This window comes from Nomia melanderi, chromosome 2, assembly GCF_051020985.1.
Source record: "Nomia melanderi isolate GNS246 chromosome 2, iyNomMela1, whole genome shotgun sequence".
Taxonomy (NCBI): domain Eukaryota; kingdom Metazoa; phylum Arthropoda; class Insecta; order Hymenoptera; family Halictidae; genus Nomia; species Nomia melanderi.
Window position 1 is genome coordinate 4,526,027 of NC_135000.1, and position 21,923 is coordinate 4,547,949.

At 34.4% G+C, this 21,923-nt stretch overlaps 5 protein-coding genes across 8 annotated transcripts in view; 3 read left to right on the forward strand and 2 right to left on the reverse strand.

Moving 5' to 3' along the window:
• Window positions 1–342: 342 nt before the first annotated feature.
• Pex16 (peroxisomal biogenesis factor 16) lies at window positions 343–2,103 on the forward strand. The gene is made up of 5 exons (XM_031974170.2): window positions 343–686; window positions 758–1,004; window positions 1,108–1,381; window positions 1,460–1,563; window positions 1,641–2,103. Exons 1-5 carry the CDS (start codon window positions 557–559, stop codon window positions 1,894–1,896), a joined length of 1,011 nt encoding a protein of 336 aa, XP_031830030.1. The 5' UTR covers window positions 343–556; the 3' UTR covers window positions 1,897–2,103.
• Window positions 2,104–2,480: 377 nt separating this feature from the next.
• On the reverse strand, window positions 2,481–4,445 carry LOC116425895 (toll-interacting protein). Of its 2 annotated transcripts, none has more exons than XM_031974174.2 (6): window positions 4,076–4,445; window positions 3,700–3,915; window positions 3,453–3,586; window positions 3,176–3,380; window positions 2,919–3,104; window positions 2,481–2,790 (listed from the first exon to the last, which is right to left on the reverse strand). In XM_031974174.2, exons 2-6 carry the CDS (start codon window positions 3,739–3,741, stop codon window positions 2,680–2,682), a joined length of 678 nt encoding a protein of 225 aa, XP_031830034.1. In that variant the 5' UTR covers window positions 3,742–3,915; window positions 4,076–4,445; the 3' UTR covers window positions 2,481–2,679. The 2 variants fall into 2 exon arrangements, with proteins under 2 accessions (XP_031830034.1, XP_031830033.1); XM_031974173.2 differs by having other exon boundaries at window positions 3,700–3,846; window positions 4,076–4,443.
• Window positions 4,446–4,750: 305 nt separating this feature from the next.
• On the forward strand, window positions 4,751–10,780 carry twf (twinfilin actin binding protein). 2 transcript variants are annotated; one of them, XM_031974249.2, is made up of 5 exons: window positions 4,751–5,339; window positions 5,448–5,525; window positions 5,634–6,293; window positions 6,357–6,475; window positions 7,087–9,695. In XM_031974249.2, exons 1-5 carry the CDS (start codon window positions 5,315–5,317, stop codon window positions 7,249–7,251), a joined length of 1,047 nt encoding a protein of 348 aa, XP_031830109.1. In that variant the 5' UTR covers window positions 4,751–5,314; the 3' UTR covers window positions 7,252–9,695. The 2 variants fall into 2 exon arrangements, with proteins under 2 accessions (XP_031830109.1, XP_031830108.1); XM_031974248.2 differs by lacking the exon at window positions 7,087–9,695 and adding an exon at window positions 9,996–10,780 and having other exon boundaries at window positions 4,752–5,339.
• Window positions 10,781–10,922: 142 nt separating this feature from the next.
• Window positions 10,923–12,736, reverse strand: 140up (RPII140-upstream gene protein). 2 transcript variants are annotated; one of them, XM_031974251.2, is made up of 5 exons: window positions 11,927–12,736; window positions 11,578–11,829; window positions 11,467–11,498; window positions 11,250–11,397; window positions 10,923–11,167 (listed from the first exon to the last, which is right to left on the reverse strand). In XM_031974251.2, exons 1-5 carry the CDS (start codon window positions 12,103–12,105, stop codon window positions 11,047–11,049), a joined length of 732 nt encoding a protein of 243 aa, XP_031830111.1. In that variant the 5' UTR covers window positions 12,106–12,736; the 3' UTR covers window positions 10,923–11,046. The 2 variants fall into 2 exon arrangements, with proteins under 2 accessions (XP_031830111.1, XP_031830110.1); XM_031974250.2 differs by having other exon boundaries at window positions 11,250–11,498; window positions 11,927–12,731.
• A 7,925-nt stretch (window positions 12,737–20,661) lies between these two features.
• The window catches only part of LOC116425960 (solute carrier family 7 member 14), an 88,993-nt gene continuing 87,731 nt past the window's right edge, over window positions 20,662–21,923 (forward strand). Inside the window, exon 1 of the mRNA XM_031974328.2 lies at window positions 20,662–21,487. The gene's annotated coding sequence lies outside the window, so the exon portion shown is untranslated. The remainder of the gene's footprint in view (window positions 21,488–21,923) is intronic.

Below are 21,923 nucleotides of genomic sequence, written 5' to 3' on the forward strand. Positions count from 1 at the left end.
TAAAAATAAATACACAAATAAAACAACCGCTTCGATAAATATTAAATAATTGTCTTAAGAATACTATTATAAAATTTTATTAAAATCGACCATGTAGTTTCTAAAATATTTTTGGTACCGATTGCGAAAATTTCATTTCGAAAGAAATGTGTTTAAAGTTTCAGTTATATTAAATAATTATTGAATTCGGTAATTTACTAAATGTCTAAATAGAATTGGGAAAATATTTTAAAAGGATTTCACTAACAGATTACATCATTTTTAAAAAATTGATTTTTGTACCTAACCAAGAGCACCTATGTAACATTTTTTTAATGTTCATTGTAAAACTTTCTTTTAATGTTCATTTTAATTCTTTACCATGTAATTTCTTTCATAACTACGTTTGCTAAATTTATTATTTCAAAGAAATACATAGTACATGTTCTATCGGAACGAGCCAATGATATTTGTTTGCGGAGACGTAGAAAATATAGTCATCATATACGTCAATGACTTAAGGTCAACTGAAATTCATTATTGATGAAGTTTCATTAAATTTTTTGGAAGAATAACAATGGTGCTCGACAAATTAAATTTTTCTCTATTAAAACTTATCGAACCATACAGAAGATGGATTATAGAAAATCCAAAGTTACTGGCCGACTTGGAAGAAACGGTTCAATGTTTATCTTACTTCACAGCTGGTTAGAAAATGTTTCATTTTTAATAAAATAACGTTTACGTTTCAACATTTTGTAAATGAATTTTTGTCTAGGACGCTTCAATAATTCCACATTGACATCAGAACTTATTTACTCTCTATCGAATCTAATAGTACTTTTTAATGATTTGTTAATGTGCAGTGGGAAGCATTTACATTTAAAGTTTCCTCAGTTTAAGTCAAAAATTAAAATTTGGCTGACGGTTGTGGAATATACAGAAACATTGTTTGAGATCTCTGTTAAAAAGCAATGGGGGAATACTGGTAGATGGTTCATAATTATTGTAATTCAAGTATTCAAGTGAGTTGATAGTATTTTAGAATTATTGTGCTTGTAAAAATTAAGAAAGGACATTGAATGATATGGAGACATTTATGTATAAAAGTATATAAATTTTTATCAGGGCTGTGTTAAGACTTTTGTTAATACATGTGTACAAAGAAAAGATAGTAAAAAGTCCTCCACTGAAACCACTTAATAGAGATAAGTTAAATGAGTCCGATGAGGTGAAAATAAAAGAAGGATTTACATTGAAACGATCTGGCACTGTTATTAGAAGCGTAAGAGGTACAAATTCTGTGCACAAGCGCACATGGGAACCTTTGTCTTCTAATATCAATGATAATGATAATTTAAACTCTTCCGTTAAATTGGAAAGAAATATTGCTTTAGCAGAGGTAAAAAATTATATTGCACATTACAGATTATTGGTTAGTCTTATTAATTATATTTAATGTGTTTTGTCTTGTTTTTAGAGTTTGTATATTATGAAACCACTATTCCATTTGGGCTGTATATCTGTAACTGGTGAGAAACAATGGCCACCGTGGTTATTATCGTTAGTCATTGATTTGCTTAGGTAAATAATTTACCATCATCAAAAGAAAATATAAATTATATTGTAGAATAATATACGACAATAATTCGTTTTTCCAGTTTACACATATTTAATAAGGAAGTAAAGAAAGCTGTATTTAGCAAAGAAGATGAACGAGAACTATACAGACGGAGATTAGCCTTACTGCTTTATATTTTAAGATCTCCATTTTACGATAACTGTAGTCGACTTAGAATATATGCTTTTCTTACTGCATTGTCCAAAAATGTGCCTTTTGCCAGGTTCATAGCAGAACCAATAAAAAGATATCTTCCACATTGGCAGAGCACATACTTTTATGTGTGGTCCAACTAATTCACAAAGTTATTATTTATTGGAAAGGCTCAGGAATGGTAATAGGAAATGTTATATGAAGGATAATAAGAAATGTAAAGAGAAAAAGGTAATAATTTAACTTGAAGGACTGATTCATTATTATGAGTGATATAGATATCAAAATTAAGAAATTTTTGTTTATGAAAATGAGGGTGCAGGTGAAGTAAAATATGTTTTACAATTTAATGTAGCATTTATGGATTTATAAATTCCTATATTTTAATCATTGGAAAAGTTACAAATATTACCTTAACTTGGTAACAGAAACAACAAAAAATCATGGGGGAATATTTGTAGCATTTTGTATTTACTACTTAAAACTGTATGTTAGTTTAGGTTTGAACATCCGCTTACATTTCTCAGCATAAAAAGTTATGAATATACGTGTTCACCTTTGATACTACCATATTTTTATAAAGAATATAATTTATATAGAATTTTGTTACCGAAATGAAAACTACTTGATTCTATCTTTTTTTTAAATATACAGATTGCTTAGACGATTCTTATATGTACAATAAACATAGAAATAAAGGATCAATAAATACGGGAAACATTGAAAATGTTACTTTCACAGAAAATATATTTCCCTGCCCGATAAAGTCTTATGAATCTCCTTACGAAACTTCCTAAACGTTAAAATACCATAAAATGCATGGTAATAGATCGCACATATATTACATTCTGAAAGGAATACAGCATAGCAGAAAATACAAATATGGCCTTTGGAATTAAATAGAATAATTCGCATAAAAAAGCTACTTATTCACACATCTGAAGTAATGAATTTATAGTTGCATCTTTTTTCCCTTGATTCACATCGTAAACAGATTTAATTACTTCTTTGTCCACATTTGGGAACATTTCTGAAATCTGTAATTAATATATTTACATTAAAACTCATCATTCGATACATGAAATATTAATTTGTTGTTTGAATCAAAATGATATTATGTTTGTACACTAAATAATATTTAAGAAGAACTATAATTTAATAGTACCTGTTTCAATTCAACTTCAGCATTTGGCGTAGAACTGGGCATAACAGGTGGTGGTGGTGGTGGTATAGCAGCTGTGGATGGTGCTGCATAAACATTTACTGGTGCATGTTGTCTTCCTATACCAAACATCGTTGAAGACGGAACCATCATAACAGGTGGTACACTCATGTATGGGTGGCCTTTGGTCTATTGAAAGTAACAAAAAATATAGTAAAATGATCAATATATTTTTTTATTTTATCAACAACAGTCATTACCGTATAACTAAAAACTAGATTTATCATTCCCTCTTGATTAGCTCCTTGTTTTCCACTGAGCATGTACCAATCTTCACGTGTCTCTCCTTTTTGAAGCACTTGGGGTGGAATGTCTACATGGCCCCATGCTATTAACTCGTCCATTACAAAAGAACATTCATCATAGATTTCTATGTATATTTGTGTAACTCCAGGTGGTAAATAGCTACAATAATAGAAAAAGAATATACATGATAAATATATTTGAAAATGTGTGTGCATTCCTTAAAATATATACCATTGAATAACTTTGTTCCAATGCGGATTCTTTGCTCCATTCGAGCATGTATGTGTCTCATAAACTGCATGACCTACTCTCATTCTCACATATGGATCCATTCTGATCATCCCATAGTTTTTTACTAGTTTAGCCTACAGGAAGTATCTTTTTGAAATTATGAATAAAATATTATTACAAAATACATGTATATCGATTCAAAGGATATATTGAAATATATATATTAACCCAAAAGCTGACAGATTACCTGGACAATCGTTATACTGAGTCTACCAATTTGCATTTGCATTTGATGAAGCGCAAGTGCTGCCTGTTCATCCGCAGCTTCTTGTTGTTGCTGGATAATACGTTCTTCTACTCTAAGGAATCCCTGAGGAAGCGGGCCCAGAAAGGCCTGGAAAATTGAATTTTTCTGGTCCAATTATTTCACATATTGAAAATATACAGGCAACCACGGATAATTCTAGAATATTCACATTTTATTTTAACATTCATAAATAATTTGCATTGATATTTAATAATATATTCTTCGTTATCGTTGTCGCGCAATCTAAATAAAATTGCATTATTTTCTGATGAAATTTGACTATTGCGATACTGTCAATATGAATTGCACTATTTACCCGTTTTTTCCATTCTTCATACAAATCTGACCGTCTCTCGGTTTCCATTACAAAATAATTTAAGGTTTCAACAAAATTAAAAATTTCTTCGTCGTTCGATACACAAGAACTACTGTCACAATGAAAATGAAACCTGTCACACTACGTGAACGTTTTGATGCATCGAAACAATCATAATACACATATGACACGGTGACAGCACGCCATCTTAGAATACTCTTACAAAAAGAGGTCGCGGATGGAAATGAGCGCTTCTTGAACTTATTTTTCGAATTAAAACTTCAGTTCTTTTATTAGATATTCGCAAATGAATTGAGGAACATTACGGAAGCATTTGATCCGCCATTTTTATAAAAGAAACTAACACCTTCGCCTGATAAATATTTCAATATCATCAAACAAAAGTTTTTGTTTTAAATGTAAAATGTTAAATAAAAGAAAAAAAATTCTTGTGTCATCGTTTTTTAAAATTCATTTTTTTATAGTCATGCAAAAACAGAAATTTAAATTGCAAAATATTAAGGATATTCTTTATTTATCATTTCTATTGGAAAGAATAACTGTAAATATATAAATATAAATAGAACCAAATTTTCTAAAATTAACGATACGTGAACAGAAATTTTTATATTGTACCGCAGGTAATATTTGTATTAAGAATTAACATTTTTGTTAAAATTTATAAGGTTGAGGTCATGTAAAGGTCACGATTATGATGATCATTTATCCCACGTATATCATACTTAATTGGACCTACAACGAATTGTATTAAAATTGTATAGTGTAAGGAAGAGAGAGCATAACGAGAGCAGGAAAAATATATATTAAATACACAAAATTATTATTTGTCGTAAAAGCCGCGCGGAAGCCATTTTGCAATTGAGATACAATTATCTCCCTCTTTCTCTCTCTGTTTTTCAGTTAGCCGACTGATTTCTCTTTCTGTTTCATTGAAAAAATCATAGAGTGTGAAGTGTATTCAGAGTATTCTTGACAAGTCGTTCACTGGCGTGACGTCTGGGTTCTCAGTAATCGGGAACTTCTGGAAAATATTTGTTTGAAAAAGCAGAGCCGGTAGTTTCTTTTAATTTCGAATTCGTTTGACCTTTTCCCCATGTTCTAGTCATTTGCTCGTTCTATTTGTGATTGCGATTTTTTCCCCGCGATAAATTCCGAGAACGGTTACGTGTTCTTCCATATTTTTGGTGAAAGAAGATTTCAACGAACCATCCCAGAATCATGTCACATCAAACGGGAATCAAAGGTATCGTTATCGTATCATAATCCCAATTTAATCATTTGAAAATTTCATTGATATATTAACCTCAATTTGGTAACAACATCGGAGCTAACAATGGTTTGTTTATTGTAGCGAATGATGCTCTGAAGAAATTGTTTGCCAAATGTCGTGACGGAAAACTACGAGTTTTGAAAGTTTCCATAGAGAATGGTAAGTTTATTTCTCCAAATTCCGACTGTAATGGATTTGTGAAAATTTTTAAGTAATCAAATATTTGACAATTTGAAAGGTTTTCATATACGTTTTTTTATCTTACAGAGGAATTAACACCTGCAGCTTCCTCTAAGCCTATAAGCAAGTGGCAAGATGATTACGATAAATTGATTAAACCTCTGATTGTTGAAAATCAACCTGCGTATATTCTCTATAGACTTGACACTAAATCCTCTGATTCTGGTTATGATTGGTTATTTATATCTTGGTCTCCTGACACTGCACCAGTTAGACAAAAGATGCTTTACGCATCAACTAAAGCAACCTTGAAACAAGAGTTCGGTACAGCTTCTATAAAAGATGAATTGCATGGTACCGTGCCTGAAGATATAACATTGGAAGGTTACTATAAGTACAAGAGAAATGATGCAGCTCCAGCACCATTAACAACTGCAGAAGAAGAATTAGCAGAACTTAAGAAGAACACTGTCAGCACTGATTACAGCGTTGAAACAAGACATCAAACATTAAGTGGTGTTTCTTTTCCTGTGACAGATGAAGCAAAACAAGCGATTACAGAGCTGGGTAAAGGTATACATGAGTATGTTCAACTGAAGATCGACTTGGAAGAAGAGAAAATACATTTGGTCATAGCTTGTGATGTTTCATTGGATAAACTGCCAACAAAAGTTCCATCGGATTCTGCTAGATATCACCTTTATAATTTTAAGCACACTCATGAAGGAGATTACATGGAGTGTATTGGTATGTAACAGAATGAAATGCATTGTTTTTTTCATTGAATAATGTTTCATACATATGTTACAGTTTTTATATATAGTATGCCTGGATACAGCTGTAGTATTAAAGAAAGAATGTTGTATTCGTCGTGTAAAGCACCTCTTCTAGACCTCATCCAATCACTCGGAGTGAATATTACAAAAAAAGTAAGTAGAAAAAGTTGTTTATGGCTTAATTATGTTTCCTAACTTATTCTCGTTTCATTTACTTGCTTCTGGATAAACACGTTAACAAAATTTCTTAATACCATTAATTGTGTGGGTATTTGTACAGTTTTTAAATAATTTAATTTTTGACTTATAGTAATTATATTCTGTGGCATGTTGATGAAGAGTTGGCACAGATGAGGAATTCGGATCTAATTGGTCAGAGTGAACAGAGCGCGTTTTTTTTATATGCATTTTTGTCAGTAATCAAATAATTTATTATATTGTTGTGTACGTAACGAATACAATATAACCGTATTCGTCAATACGGTGTTTCGGAATTATACGGTGATTCGGAATTGATGATTTTATGGAATCAGTACCGTAAACACATAGCGAAAAATTCTTCTTGCCTCTGTGGTGTCTTAGGTGCCAACTTTGCATCAATGCATAGTACATAGAAGTAGAAAGAATAAAACACAACTTCTATTTCCTTCTTTTTGTACTTTTATATTATACAGTATTTTTTTTCTAGTTTCTACTCTTTTTTTATGTATATTAACATCAGAAAGTAAAGTATCATTTTTTTTTTAAATTTGGACAAATCCTAGTTGGAAGTAAATAGTGGCGAAGAATTGGCAGACATGTTGGAAGCTCCTCCAACCATAAAAGAAACAGCTGCTATAACTCCTGCAACTCCATCAACACCCTATGCTCCTACTCAATCTATATCAGAGAAAAAATCAAAGCAGAAGCGATCTTGTATTTTGAGTTAACCGATTCTATGTACTTTGATTGCCATTATTTCCGACTATTCTTCAGTATTTGTGATGTTTTACATGTTGGATATATCTTCCTTCAGAAATTCTAAATTTGTGATAGTTCGATATATACATACGTGTTGTTTAGAAACGATACAATGGGTTTCAAACGGTTCTGATTAGCATTTACAGTTAGCGCCCATTGTAAAACGATTGAAATTTGCTGCGTTTTATAGTAACGGATTTTTATTAATTAGCAATATTTATTAACATTTAGCATTAATTGGTCAAAGTGATACATATATCTATGTAGCGACTCAGAGTAAACCAAGCAGTGTATTTTTCTAAATTTTAAAAACAATATTCTTGCGATAAGGTTTCCTTGAATCATCTTTTGATAATTACAAGCACGTTCTGAACAAATACGATTTTATAGGATGCAGATTCTTGCTGATGTATAAGTATAGTAATGAATGCTTCTTCATTCATACTGAAAATACTGTAAAAATGCAATGAGATTCAGTTGCTTGATATTGAAAGTGAAGCCTTCCACTGGATTTTGCAATTTTAATTGTACATTTCAGTAACTAACACCAATAGGATTTTACTTGAAAGTTCCATAGAAATATTTTTGTAATTACAGTTCCTTTATTTTATTTTATTTTATTTTATTTCGTATTTTTAATACTTATTGCTCGAATATTATAAAAAAAAAATCCAGTGAGTTGACTGTGCGAATTAGTTCCTAGTCCAATGGAAAGTGATATGTATTATAAGTCTCATTTCGTATTAGTAATTTTATTAAGTAAAACATGAAGGCTTGATTTTCAAATTCATTCAAACATTTGTATAGGAGTTAGCAATATAGACTAGAGTGTTTCAGATAATTATCTGTGGTAACTTGCATACCTTATGTGATTATTAGAGAGTTAGGGAAAATTTCCATGTGCCCTAGCTAGCTGACGCTACTCACCTAACTTCTCTGCGTAATTTAAATATGAGAATAATATAGCGGACAAGTGATAAATGTGCAAAAACCATACTGATGTGTGGATATATTTTCTTGCACACGATTATCGTTTTTGAACACAAGCTAGTGATAATACTAGTTACTTTATACACATATTAAATTATATAAATATATATAAAAATATATAAATATATAAATATAAATATAAATATCTATATATATATGTATATATATGTATATATTTATATTTATATTTGTCATGTTCTATACTATTGTAAATGATACAGAACACTAGACTCCACAAATACATGTACGAAGACTGATCTTGGTATGTCCCATTGGCTGTATGATTAGAAAATCGCACAAAGTGTTCAGATTCATGAGGATAAAAATAATCACTTCGTATAGTCCTCTTACAACTTCCATTTATTTATTTTGTATTTATTATTTTAATTTGCAAACATTATCTAATGGATAAGATGATGTTTTCCAATTGATTTGTGTGTTCCTAATAAATTAAACAAACGAAACAAGTTTACAAGTTACAATGAAGTTATGATTGGATTGTGATAAGTTATCAGTATTTTTTAAAAGAAACTGTATTATATTTCTTGGAGAAACATTCCTTCCGTAAAATATATAGCAAATGGGACTATAATCTAATTGCCAGCAACAAAATATTCGAGAGGCATTCTATTTTTTGTGATCTGTATTTTTTTAAACTCTCGTAGCTTTTTATAAACTTTTTAAAAATTTTCGTCCAAGACACAAACGAACAAATTATTGAAAGAGAGTTCGGCCTAATTTTAATTAGAGTAATGATAGTGAGATGCACCAAATTCTTGGAATTTATTTCATTCGAAAATATAAGAGGAAAGCAATACACAACGCACACGCAGTGATATATTCGAAAGAGAATGAACATATATTTACTTCGAGACATACATGCTACGACATGAAAGTTGGACTTAATGAGATTTTTAATGATATATGGAATTCATTTATGGTTGGAATCTCAACATATATGAGTATATATGTATATATATATATATATATATATATATATATATGATATGTATATATATATATACTCATAATTTGCTAGTTTAGTTTTATATAACTTTTTTAGAAACATTCTAATTCTACTTTATGTTCCTTTATACTATTCCTCTGCAATTACATATAGAAAAAAAGCATAGAATTTGGCAAACACTCTTTCATAGTGGTTCCAGAAAAAAATATAAAAAAAAACAATCTTTGTAAAATGCTCAAAAACTGTTAAGGAAAACGTGTTCCATGTTACGTAACGACGCACATTACAGCCTGGACACATTTTATAATCTTGTACCAGGCCTATTCTGTAAGTTTCTACTATAATTTTATTTTCATTCTGTTATATAATTATATAATAATAGATTTATTATGATTAAACGAATTGTGTATCTTGCCAATCGCTACGAATAATAAAGCATTATGTAAATTAATCTAACAGGTTGTTGTTTTAATTTTTAACAAGTCAACATCAAGGATATTTAAATTTCTACTTTTTTAGTATTAGAATAGGTCTATAAGGAGCGCATGGTGAGTCAGTCCGTGGATGGGTATGTAAATTACAATTAAGATTTTAAAACGTATTTTATTCAGCTTACAGAATAGGCCTGTGTATTTTGAAGTTTCACTTCTAATTTCTTTTTTTTTTCAATTATTTCTTTTTACTATATGAACAATATTTTTCTGATTTTTATCTATGATATAATAATTATTCTTTTAAAATGTGTTGAATACATAGCTTGAGCTAGATGATGGAAGAGAACTAACTGAGGGATTTTTACAAGAGGAGTTACATCCAAAAATCAGTTTACATCAGCCAAAATTCGCAAAGCCTAAGGGTCCACCAGGCAGAGGTGCAAAACGTTTAACCAAGGTCCAAGATTTAGGAACTTCAGACCAAGAGAGTTAAATAGAAATTCTTACAATTGTTGAATTAAGTATATGAGATGTATACATATAGATACATAATGTGTTCCTTTCTCGTTGAATGAAAAGTGTGTCTTCTTTTATCTCTACTTTTTTTTCGACTAAATGGTATTATGCTTTTCACGCACAGAAATGATTTTTTTGTATAAACCTTAAACAGAATTTGTTAGCTTTACTTGAGCATCAGGCCTATTCTGTAATCGTGATTTTAAACTGTATTGCTTATTATTTACATTATATCTTTACACTTTAATCTATAGAGTATTATAAAAATGTACATAAGGTTTGTTTATAGCGGTACATGGTAGTAATATGAATTGTGTTGTCTGATCATATCAAATTTATATATGTACTATATATATCCAAGGTAGGACATAATGCAATTATTATTTTTTTATATGTAAATGGTGTATTATGTACACATAAAGGGTAATAACTGTTAAATATTTCTCTTGTTCATAAATGTATGAAAAAAGTGGTTTAACGTAAACTTTTCAAAAACTTTAGAGACATTTTCCATTTAATCATTTTGTTTACCCTCTAAAAAATGTTAATATTGCTTCAGCTTTTTCATACATATATAGACAATAAAAATATTTAGGTGTTCCCATTTGCAAGCCCTCCACCTTGTGTATTCAATTAATATATAATTAATGAACCTTCAATAAAGCAGAATGCAATTTTACAAAATTAAAACTCAGTGTAAAGTTACATTGGACAGTGTAGGAAAATACGTGTAAAGATTACAACCAGTTTAATATATAATTTACATTGTTTAGAAATTATTAAATAAGTGAGAAACAATACAAACTAAATTTGTAAGCAATGATACAAATCATGAATATTTACATTGTAATTATATTTCATACAGTGTTTGCTACTTCTTCTTTCTTAATCTCAAGAATCTCTTTAAGAATTCTATTCTCTTCATACTGTCGTATTGTTTCTTTTGTTTCTTCGTCTATAGAACCATCTTTCATTTTACTGAAAAGTAATATTTAATTCGAATTAAATTAAATTTACCAATTAAGCTTATGACAATTGTAAGACTGTTGTAAACGTTTACCTTCGCCTTCTTTGTTTATATTCCAAATTTGCACTGTAAACCTGATCAATAGTAGTTCCACTTAAATATAACATACCCACTGATAAGGTACCATAAATAGTACCAAACAAGCCACCAATAACTCCAGCTGCGCAAATTCCTTTAAGCCCTAAGTGCAATTTAAATAAACCGCCTGATATGGCACCAGCCAAAGTATAATTTCTTATTTGATGTTTACCTCTGTACGTGTACAATGAAACTCCTATAGCTCTAACATAAAATTTTATATGAAGTTACATTTATATAGTTACATTGTGCTATATAATTATTAATTAGAAAAAGATCTCACTGATTGAAAAAGGCGAATAATCCAACCCTCCAGCCATATGATATGCCTTTACGGAAAAATTCAAGCGCAATCTGATCATTTAATAGTTTGTTCGCATGAATCTGAGACAAAAATTTTGTAGTTTGATTCTCCTTCTTGAATTTCTCTGGAACTCTCAACGCTTCTGTCAATCCACCAATAACAAATGATCCAATGCCACAGACAGTAGTTGCACTTATGATAGATTGTGACTCTTTGGTAAGTTCGCCGTTACTGTATCAGTAGTAGAATAATTATAATTTAAGTTAATAATGCATTAAAAAGTAACCAATTTTATTTAAGTTCAGTCATCAGTAGCATTAATTTTTACCTCGTTATAAGCATGTGTTTTAATCTCTCTGTACCTGAAAGCATTAAGGAATCTTCTCCTTCAACCGTAGGGTAAGAATCATCTTTCTTTTTCGTACGATCCACATCGAGAGAATTATAAGAAGTAAATGGAAGGACAAACGCAACTAACACTCCCCTATTCATCTTAAAACGCAGCATAATTCCTTCTTTCTTACTTAATGCTAAAGATTTAGGTTATATTACAACAATATCTATGACCAAATTTAGTCACACTATAATAGTTCGTACTTTCTTGGCTTATATTTTACAAACTTTTCCAAAGCCAATTAAATCCATATATTATTAAATTTGAATTATTTTTTCATTTTCCCTTAACACTGTACTATTGAAATATCACTTCGAATCGATAGTAAGCATTTTGATAGCTTTACATGAGAATTGAAATCATTCGATAGACCTGTTGATAATTCGAATCGAGTGTAACAGTTTTGTGATTGTTTAAGTTTATCATAAGTTTTTAATTATTTTTCATGTTCCGTATTCTCTTGATTTACGTGTATAGAGATTTGTGTTTATATTGTTCAATAAGAGGAACAGTTTTAATTAAGTTCAAAAGATTACAAAATCATAAGACTCCATGGCCAGGGAGCTAGACCTTGTTAAGTAAAACGAAGGCGGTGTCTACTTTCGTATTGTACACTTATTTAATTTTCTATTCCCATTTTTCTTCTAGTTTACAACTATATTGTGATTCTTTTATAATACCGTTGATTAATGATATTAAACTATTATAATATCAATTATGATATTGGGTTTGCAGTACTGCATTCAAGATTATATTATACATAATAATGTGTAGACGCAATTGTAACATGATGATTGCGATTATAGTAAATAGTATAATCACGTTTGTATTTATAATAGGGTTATCATAATGGTGATATAGTCACGCCTATGATTCTTATCATATACGTATTTACACTGTGTTACAGGTATTTACAACTATAGTTACTATCGTATTCAAAACTATATATATTTATGATTAAATCGTTAATTAAATCAAATCCATGTTATTTTATCATCATTTTATTTATGATAGTTAAGAAAACATATTTCTACAACGTGTAACTTATATCAACAAGTAAGTAGGCAATACAGTATCGGAATTTTTGTGACTATACTTTCTTCGTAAGTTTTCAACTCAACCATATAGTTTTAAGGCGGTAGTCCCACCGGTAAGCAAATACAAGGCTCTGAATGGTTCCTTGCAAAGTATGTCTCTTCCATGTTGGCTGTTTACCTATAAATAAAAATTTCAGGGCTAAGGAGAATCGTTCGTACGTGATGTTGGATACATTCTTGCATACATTCTCGTTACCGACCGAGTCACGTAACGACTAACGCAAACGGAACAAAATGCGACCAAATAAGATTTTCTTATGTTTACGGAATTTGTAATAATTGAGCCGCTTATTGGGCGAATCGGTTAACTGGATATTTTGAATTTTCAAAAATTTAAAAATACTTGATCGACTTTTAACTTTTTATATTTAAAATAAATTTCATTATCATTTGATTTCGTATCACGAAATAACAAGGATTTTTTTGGCCATGCAGAAACTGCAATAATACATTTGTAATAATATTGGATGGATGCGTTCATTTGGATCTTGGAAATTAGAGATTTAAAAACAGATAATTAGGTTACATATTCGTGTAATTGCATCAATCAAAATAGTAAACATTTACTAAATAATGTTTATAAAATTCAATATATTCAATGTATGCTACTGCATCACTTTTCTTTACTTATTGTTTTGCGAAGTTAACCGATTTAGCTAATAAGTGGTTCAATTATTCCAATATCGCGTGGACATGGGGGTTCTACCATTAGGCATTAGGAGTTTTCTTATAAGGGATTAGGCGGAACGATTTCCTCTGCTTTGTGCCGCTTCAGCTTGCAAGTAGTCGGCCACCTCGTGAGAAGTATATTGTTCTATTTAACTCACAAGATATTAAAACTATGACAGACAGCCATATGTACATCCCTTCTATAAGCCCATTTCTTCCAAGAAAACAGTATACCACATTTCACTCAAAGTACATGTCATTATTAATGCATTGACAGTCCTTTCTTATCAGATAAGTGAACACAATTTCATACAAAAATCAGCCCTGAAGTCTACATATTTAACCTTTCAAGGCCCATGAAATTACAATTTCAAATTAATAGTGCAATTCTGTCGATAATCAAACTTTAACATCCCACAGATTAAAGACACTATCTAGCAACAATAAAATATTGATTACATCAGTACATGTTTTGATAACACCAGCAATTACTCTGTGACTATGATTTTAGATTGAGACCAGTGGACTGTATGAAACTGAACGATGAAAAGATTGTTTCAAAGAGAAACCGCAGGACAGGACAAGGTTAAAGCATATTTAACAAATCTATTCCAACGATCATTGTCTATCCCATGAATTTGCAGGTGCGAGTCTAAAAGTCTTGGGGTCCCGCGAGAACCGTGATCATCAGAGGGGTGCATTCGAGGATTCCGCGCGCGCCGGCGTACGGCGGTCTCCTGACGTAACGCGTTGTTACGTCAGAACGTGGCTCCGGCATGCAAGAGGGATAGTACGCGTGGGTGTGCTGGCACAGGATGACGGAGTGGGGCGGGCAGAGGAGTGGAACGTCAATAGGAGAATCCTTTGCGTGCAGGGTGGGGTGATCAGCCGTGGAGAGGGGTTAGCGTAGGGGATCGCGGCGAAGGTGGACTGGAACCAGGGCTGTAGCGAGGCTCCAGGGATCTCGCGCCGTGAAACGGGCGCGTCGACCACGAAGTGCCTAACAACTGTTGAATGTTAACGGTAGCAACTTGCCTTGATTCGTTCGTTAAACATCGCCGAAGCGGACTGATACTGTAGAACCATCTAGACCGATATTTTCACGATCAAGTAATCGTTAGATGATAATTTACTTATGAACCTACTACTCATAAGAGACCTCTAGGAATTAAGTAAATTACGCGAGCTTTTCGAATGCCTATGCGACAGAATGAGGACAATTCAGTTGGTCATTGAAAGAGTCGCTGAGGTAGCTTTCACGAGACTGTACTCTGTGAGAACTGGAACAGCTTCTTGAAGATCTACTGCAGTATTGTCTACTTTATGTGTCGTGTATTATTTACACCGACAGACTATATTTGTTATTTTTATTTCCATTTCTACTCTTATTTTTGTCTTCTGTTTATACTCTATGTATTCTGTAAATCTTGCTCGAGATTCTATGGTCTTATATTGCCAAATTAATGAATTTATATCTGCTTACCGTGTTTCATAGCAACGCGTGTTTATTGTATTGTACATTTATCCACTCGTCGCAAAGGCGTAGGATTGTATCCACCCCCGCCGACTATTGTAAGGCCGAGGGAACGTTATTCGAACATAAGAGTGATTTACCATGCACTTTTGCAACATGCGTTTCGACGAAAAATGTCATTTTCGAGGAACTTGATTTTGGTCGAACCTTCGTGTTCGAAAATGTTCCACGGTATACAGCGCCCTATACACTATAACGACCGGGCAGCCCTTGTTTTTACGAGGTCGTGGCTTCTTATCGGCCAAGATTCTCCCTTCAGTTTTTCCCCTTGTCCTCTTTACGACTACTGTACTGCCGGGAACGACACGCTGTAGGTAAAAGCCATGTCTGCCTCGCGTAGTTTTCGGAACGCTCGGCTCGACAGCACACTGGTCCGAATATTTCAATGTGTTTATTATAATTATCATGCTGAAATCTATCGATCGACGATTCCCGGACACCGGACACGCTCCGCTTCCGACGGCCCGGCTCGCTAGAATCAACAACCTCTTCAACGTCGAAACACGGGAAACAGCGGGACGCTCCAATTTTTCATGATTGTTCGCTTAACAGGTGTTCAGGGACAGTTATAGAATAGCAACTTGAAGAGGACATCCGCGATGTTCTACAGTTTCGTTCAGTAGCCACTTAAAAGAAATTCAAGGAACTTAACGCTAGAACTATCACTTAGGTCTAAACAACCTGATCTCTTATTTTCCAATTACTGAAAAGATAATAGGCTATTCTCAGAGAAATAACTGAAGCAATTGACTTAGTAATACGCAAACTGGATTGCATATCAATAGAAATCTTAATAGAGCCACTTTTGGAGTTTCTATGGGACAATTTCAAAATGTCAGTTTGACTATGTGGTAGCTTTAGTGTTAAAGAATCGTATTTCAGAAGGTTGAAGACAATGTCTTTCATGGCCAAGCCCTACGAGCATTTAGTTACTGGTAGTTTTAAAGTTAAAGAATCATATTTTAAAAGATTGAAAATGTCTTTCATAGACTCTAGCATGACCCAGCCACCGGTAACTTCAGTGTTAAAGACTCATATGTTTCAAAAGGTTAAAGACGACGTCTCCCATTGACAGACCTTAGGATGATTTAGTTACTGGTAGCTTTAGACTGCCTCTTGGAGACTCTAAACCCACGACAGACTTGGAAGAGGTCGAAATGAAGATCCTGCCTGATATTATAATAGGAAGACCTTAAGCACCGAGAAGATCCAACGATAAGGTCTGCTGCTGGGAGCATCAGTTTCAAGGGGATTCGAGTTAATCATTGGCTCGCCGGCTGATAGGAGAATACACGGAATACCGGCGGGGAGGATTCCGAATATCAATTGCACGGAGCTCGACTTCGCCTCTAGTCCCTGTTAGCAGCTCCAGTTAAGGAACGAACGCCTCGGTTATTATTGTTCCCATTCTCCTTTAATCGCGACGCGGCGTTTGTGCCCGGTTGGCTAGATCGTGGCAGGCGTTTCCATATCTTCTCAGCGGTGCGGGCTCGCGACTTCCGAGCTTACGGGCCGGATCAAAATAAGTCCTGTCCATTCAACCAGTCCAGAAAGCCCGACACGGTCTAGATAAACACGTATCTAGACGGCACGTCTGCGTACACCATTGAGCCGGGGGTGGTTTCGAAGCCACGATGCGGCAGGGGTGGCTCTCTCGGCGGGGATAAGCTGTCCTTGTCGTAGGGGTGGCGGTCAGGGCCGTAGCCTTTTCAGGTCCCGTTCGGAATGGGCACCCAACTTTAACCTTTAAGTATGGACGTGAATTTAACCTTTGATACTAGGTTTACAGGCATTTACTGTACAGTTTGTTCTATTGGTCTTAGAAATATTGACGCTTGTTCACTTAGATTTTGGGAATTAGAGGTTTAACGCTAGGTTTACTGACGTTTATTGCATCATTTGCTCTGGTGATCATAGAAAACTTGATGTTTATTTAGATCTTGGAAATTGAAGGTGTAGATGTAGATAATTAAAATACACATTTGTGTTATTGTGTCATTTAAAATTGGCGTGAACCTTTACTAAGCAACGTTTATAAAATTCAATATCCGTCAGATTGACGTGCTTTGTAAACCTGGTGTTAAGTATGGAAGTCTGAAAATGACCTGTTAATGTTAAACATTCTCGTTTGCAGCAACTAATGAATGAATTTAGTGTAGCTATATCTTTTTACTTGTTTAAATATCTCTACATAGAAATAATATCAGTGATTCACAATAAACGATATTTTCTATAGAACTTTGTAGGATCGTGTGCCCATAAATCAAGCTTAACACCGAAAGAGTATTTGCTGTTTCTTTTCTGCTACTTCATTATTGTCTATCCAGTAAACAAGCAATTAATATTATAATATTCTGAATAATTAATATGATCTAGTAAATGTCTCGCTTCCGAATAATTAGAAATCAGAGGTGTGCTGAGATAAAAGAGTATACTTTCAACGACAGAGTAGAATAATTCTTTCATAGAGGATAATTGAATAATCGACGATCCAATCATCTATTTTAATCGTGATTCCAATCACGATGGACGTTATCTTGACGTTCAAACCGATCGAGCGATTTTCAAAGAAATATTCACGTATTCACCGGATGATTAAGGATTAACGAATATCCGTCCGACGAAGCGAAACGATTCAGGGATCTTGTTTGGCGGTACAAGCGTTTGACTTGTGAAAATTCAATGAATTATTGGGAAACGCGGCTTTCCCTATTTAAAGAATCTCCGGTGAAGTTAACGAAGACCTCCGGGCAGGTGTCTGCGGAATTTCGCTTAAATATTTCAACGGTTCAAAGGAATTGCAGAAGTTGGCTGATCGATAATCGTCTGAGCCGGGGATTTTAGTGGAATTAAATTTACGGTCGGGGGATGGATCGCCGCGGAACAAGAAAATTAATCATCGGTCGAACCGCCACGGCCGCGGGAAATTCTGTTCCCATTGAAAGTGGGGATTCCGGGAAAAGGAACGTTGATGCTGGATAAATAATCAGCGCGTCCCTCCCCCCCCCTCTTCCCCTTCGAAAAGAACTTTCCACCCAAGGACGGTGTATTTTTAAGCCTGATCGTTGATGATCCAAAGCGGATCTTACGTAAGTAAGCAGACACTGCCAGCCCTGAAGAGTCAATGCTTCGTGTGCACTTCAAGTGTCTCATCCGCGACAATTAAATTCTGATCTGTTAGGTTGATACAAAACTTTCGACGTTTTTCGATTTAGTTCAGTACGTCAGCTGGCTGGTTAAATCGAAACTTAGTGAAAAGTCTTTTATACATGTTATGATAGTTTGAAAACAGATGTTATTTGTTTTAAACGCAACAATGTTGTCTGTCAACTATATACAAGAAACGTCAAAATTATTATAGCCAATGTTTCAGGTCGAAGAGTATTTAACACTAGAACTACCGGACGGATTAAACAAACGAATAAACCCACCTCGGAATTTTAATCTTGAAAGTATCTGAATTATGAAGGCGTTTTTGCAGAAGGTTTCCAATGAAATTTGTGTATCTGTATAGATACAAGACTAGAAAACCTGCTGAATCTCAAGAAATATATTGTTATGATTTTTGTAAAATATTGAAAATAAGTCACTTTGATTGGGGGAGGACTGGGGTACCTTGATGATGATGATGAGGGGTTGGTGGACTCTTCGTGCGATCTTGGGATCGATGGTTCGTGGGATTTTACTGTTCCAAATAAATAGAGAATTTCTTTGGGTACCGGGTACCTTTCCTGATTGTACACCACCGGGTTTTATTGGCCTAGGAAGGGGAAGCGTGGCACGGGATCAGCGGCGTATCATTCGGTGGGGCTGTTACGAAGGGCGCTAGCGATGGGATTGATCAGACTGTGTGGCAAACTTCTTCTAAGGAATATTAATCAATATTGTATTGCTGATTGAAGTATGATTGTCCATTTGTAATTGCTCGAAAGAAATTTTATTATAGTTTCGTGATAATATTTCTTTAATTTCGTGTACTTAGATGTTCCATCACTTTGGTGGAGGTATTGTTTGATTTTGGTTTAAGAGAATTTTTAGTAACGTATGAAAATTATATTTTTATTCTTAGTTTCTTCAAATTATTTGATATGAGTGTTTGGCATTGAAAATTGGAGAATGCTTGAATCTTTTTCATTAGTTTAATGTGAAGGGTGTAAGAATATTAGTAAAAATTCTTTTATGTGGAATATTTTATGTGTAAGATTATATTTAATTATAATTATAATATAACATTATATTATACCTTTATTTAGAAAGTTATTTAGTATGTTGACCTTCACGGTGTATTTCAAGGTCATTGAAATTAGAGAACTGGTGCTTTTTCTGTGGTATTGGAAATATTTATTATGTCATGAAAATTCTGAAGGAGTTAATATCTTATGTTCCTCATATTCTTAGTGTTCGAAAATTAATCGAAATAAATATTTATCACTGAAAAGTGCTTCCAATGTTATAATTATTACATCAACTTTCAAATTGTATGGTACGCACTACTTCCATGAAAGTTCGATTAATAAAATGAAAACTTAACGAAAATTTGTATAATGAATAATTGTTTCAGTGTAGTTCTTCAATAATTGTTTCAGTTTCAAGTTCTTAATAAATAACCAATAAAACAAAAGGACATTCACGTACTCTCCGATTAATCTTGAATTTGAACACCTTTCAAAAAATTGCTTATAATTACACTGGGTACATTATAAACATAAATATCTAAAGTTACTTTAACAGGTGAACGCTACAGATATCGTAATTTCAGGTTGCAAAATATGATATTGTATTTAATAGCTTAACAACTCTTTATACTTTCATTTTCTCAGCATTTCTTGAATTGAATAAAATACTGCAACCAAGAACATCGTCACCGAAACAAGTTGTAGCAAACCTACTAACCCTTTCAGTGTCAAACACTTCCCTACCAATATTGTTTCTACCACAGAAAAGCGTTGAAAAAACAATTCCATTCCTTTTCCAAGATTTTCATCAGCATTCTGTAACTATAACAATCTTTATCTTTACATCCCGATACTGACGGTTCCCCTCAAAACATTAGCCAAAGATTCCCGAAAGAAAAGAAGTCGCTAAAGATTTGAACATTTACAGATAACGACACACACCATAAACAATTCCAAATTTGCCATCAGTAACACAAGTCTACCAACCCTTCGATATCTCCATTGAATGAATCATCGAAGCCCATTCAAACAATCGTTACAAACGCTACTCGTCCCCATCGCTTCTCACCGTTCAAACTGTACCACGGAATGGAAGGGAGTCGGGGCGGTAGTGGTAGATGGTCGGCTGGTGGGGGTAGAGGGCTCGCGTCTAGGGGGTGGGGGCGCAGACGAGGCGGCCAGAGAGAAGGGAGAGAGAGAGGCGAGAGAGTGTAACCCCACGGCACCCGTGTGTGTCGCACTAAAATGTGACTCTGGCCAGCAGCACCGGGAGCCGTGTGTGTCGTAAGAGCGAGCGCGCGCGAGAGAACGTACGAACGAGCGAAAGCGAGCGAGAGAGCGAGAGAGCGAGTCGTGTGTGCCGGAATTTTAGTTTAGAACGTGGTTCGAGCTGGGCCGGGTGCGTACACGATGAAGTACAAGTAAAAAGCGGAGAAAACAAGAGGAAACACGGGAAACGAAGAGGGGCAAGGAGAATCCACCCCTAAAGTGTCCAACGGAAGGAGAGGAAACTTCGTTCAGCCAGGTGGAAGGTGGAGAATCCAGAAACGCTTCCCTTGTCGAGGATACATATCATTATTGCCTAAGGGTAGAAGAATAAATAGAAGAACATTAGAGGATCAGAGGTCAGCTAGCCGTAGGAGGATCACCGGAGGTAGCTAAAGAGGATAGGCTCGCGACGGCCGTGGACACGGGGCTGGCGAACTCGCTCGGAACCAGGTTGCCGGAAAAGGGGGAGAGAAAGTGGACGCAGGGCGGCGATGTCGTGCGGGTCTAATTGAGATATCGCTGGGACCTTGGTGGTGCGACGGGCGGTCGCGTTTACACGCGTAGAGACCACGGGACGCGGCTCGTACACGGCTGGATTGTGTGACACCGGATATCGGGGCCTGGGAACGAAAGGGTCGGCTCGATGACCGGCCGCGAGTAGTTTTAGTAACGTTTCACCGTGAACTGTGATTCTCTGTGCCAGGGCCGAGGGGAGGAACCCGGATCGCGAACACCGGTTGCAACTGGACAGGTAAGTCTTTAATGTCTTTAATGTTTTCCGTTAGGGGATGGAGGCAGGATGATCTAGAGTGAGTTTTCGTCTGTCTTTAGGCTTGTTGCTTAAAGACACGTTGCGCTAGGTGGTTATCTAGTCCTGCCATGTCCTGTCCTTTCACCGATCGATGGGAGTTTGAATGTCTGAAGTAGAGGAAGGTTCAAGGTAGCTAAGTGTGTGGACTCTAGGATAGGTAGCTAAGTATGTGGACCCTAAGATAGAGAGTGTTGAGTTTGCCTCGCGTTCTTTGGTCATTTATTTTCGACACTTCGGGGGTCTCCTCGAGCTCCTATAGTTTGGACGTTTCTGATGAATGGAGGTGTTCTGAGCTAGGTGGATCTTGGTATAGTCGCTTCGGGGATCTTAGCAGTGAACGATCTCTAGGTTGGTCGAAGACTCTGGGACACCAGTT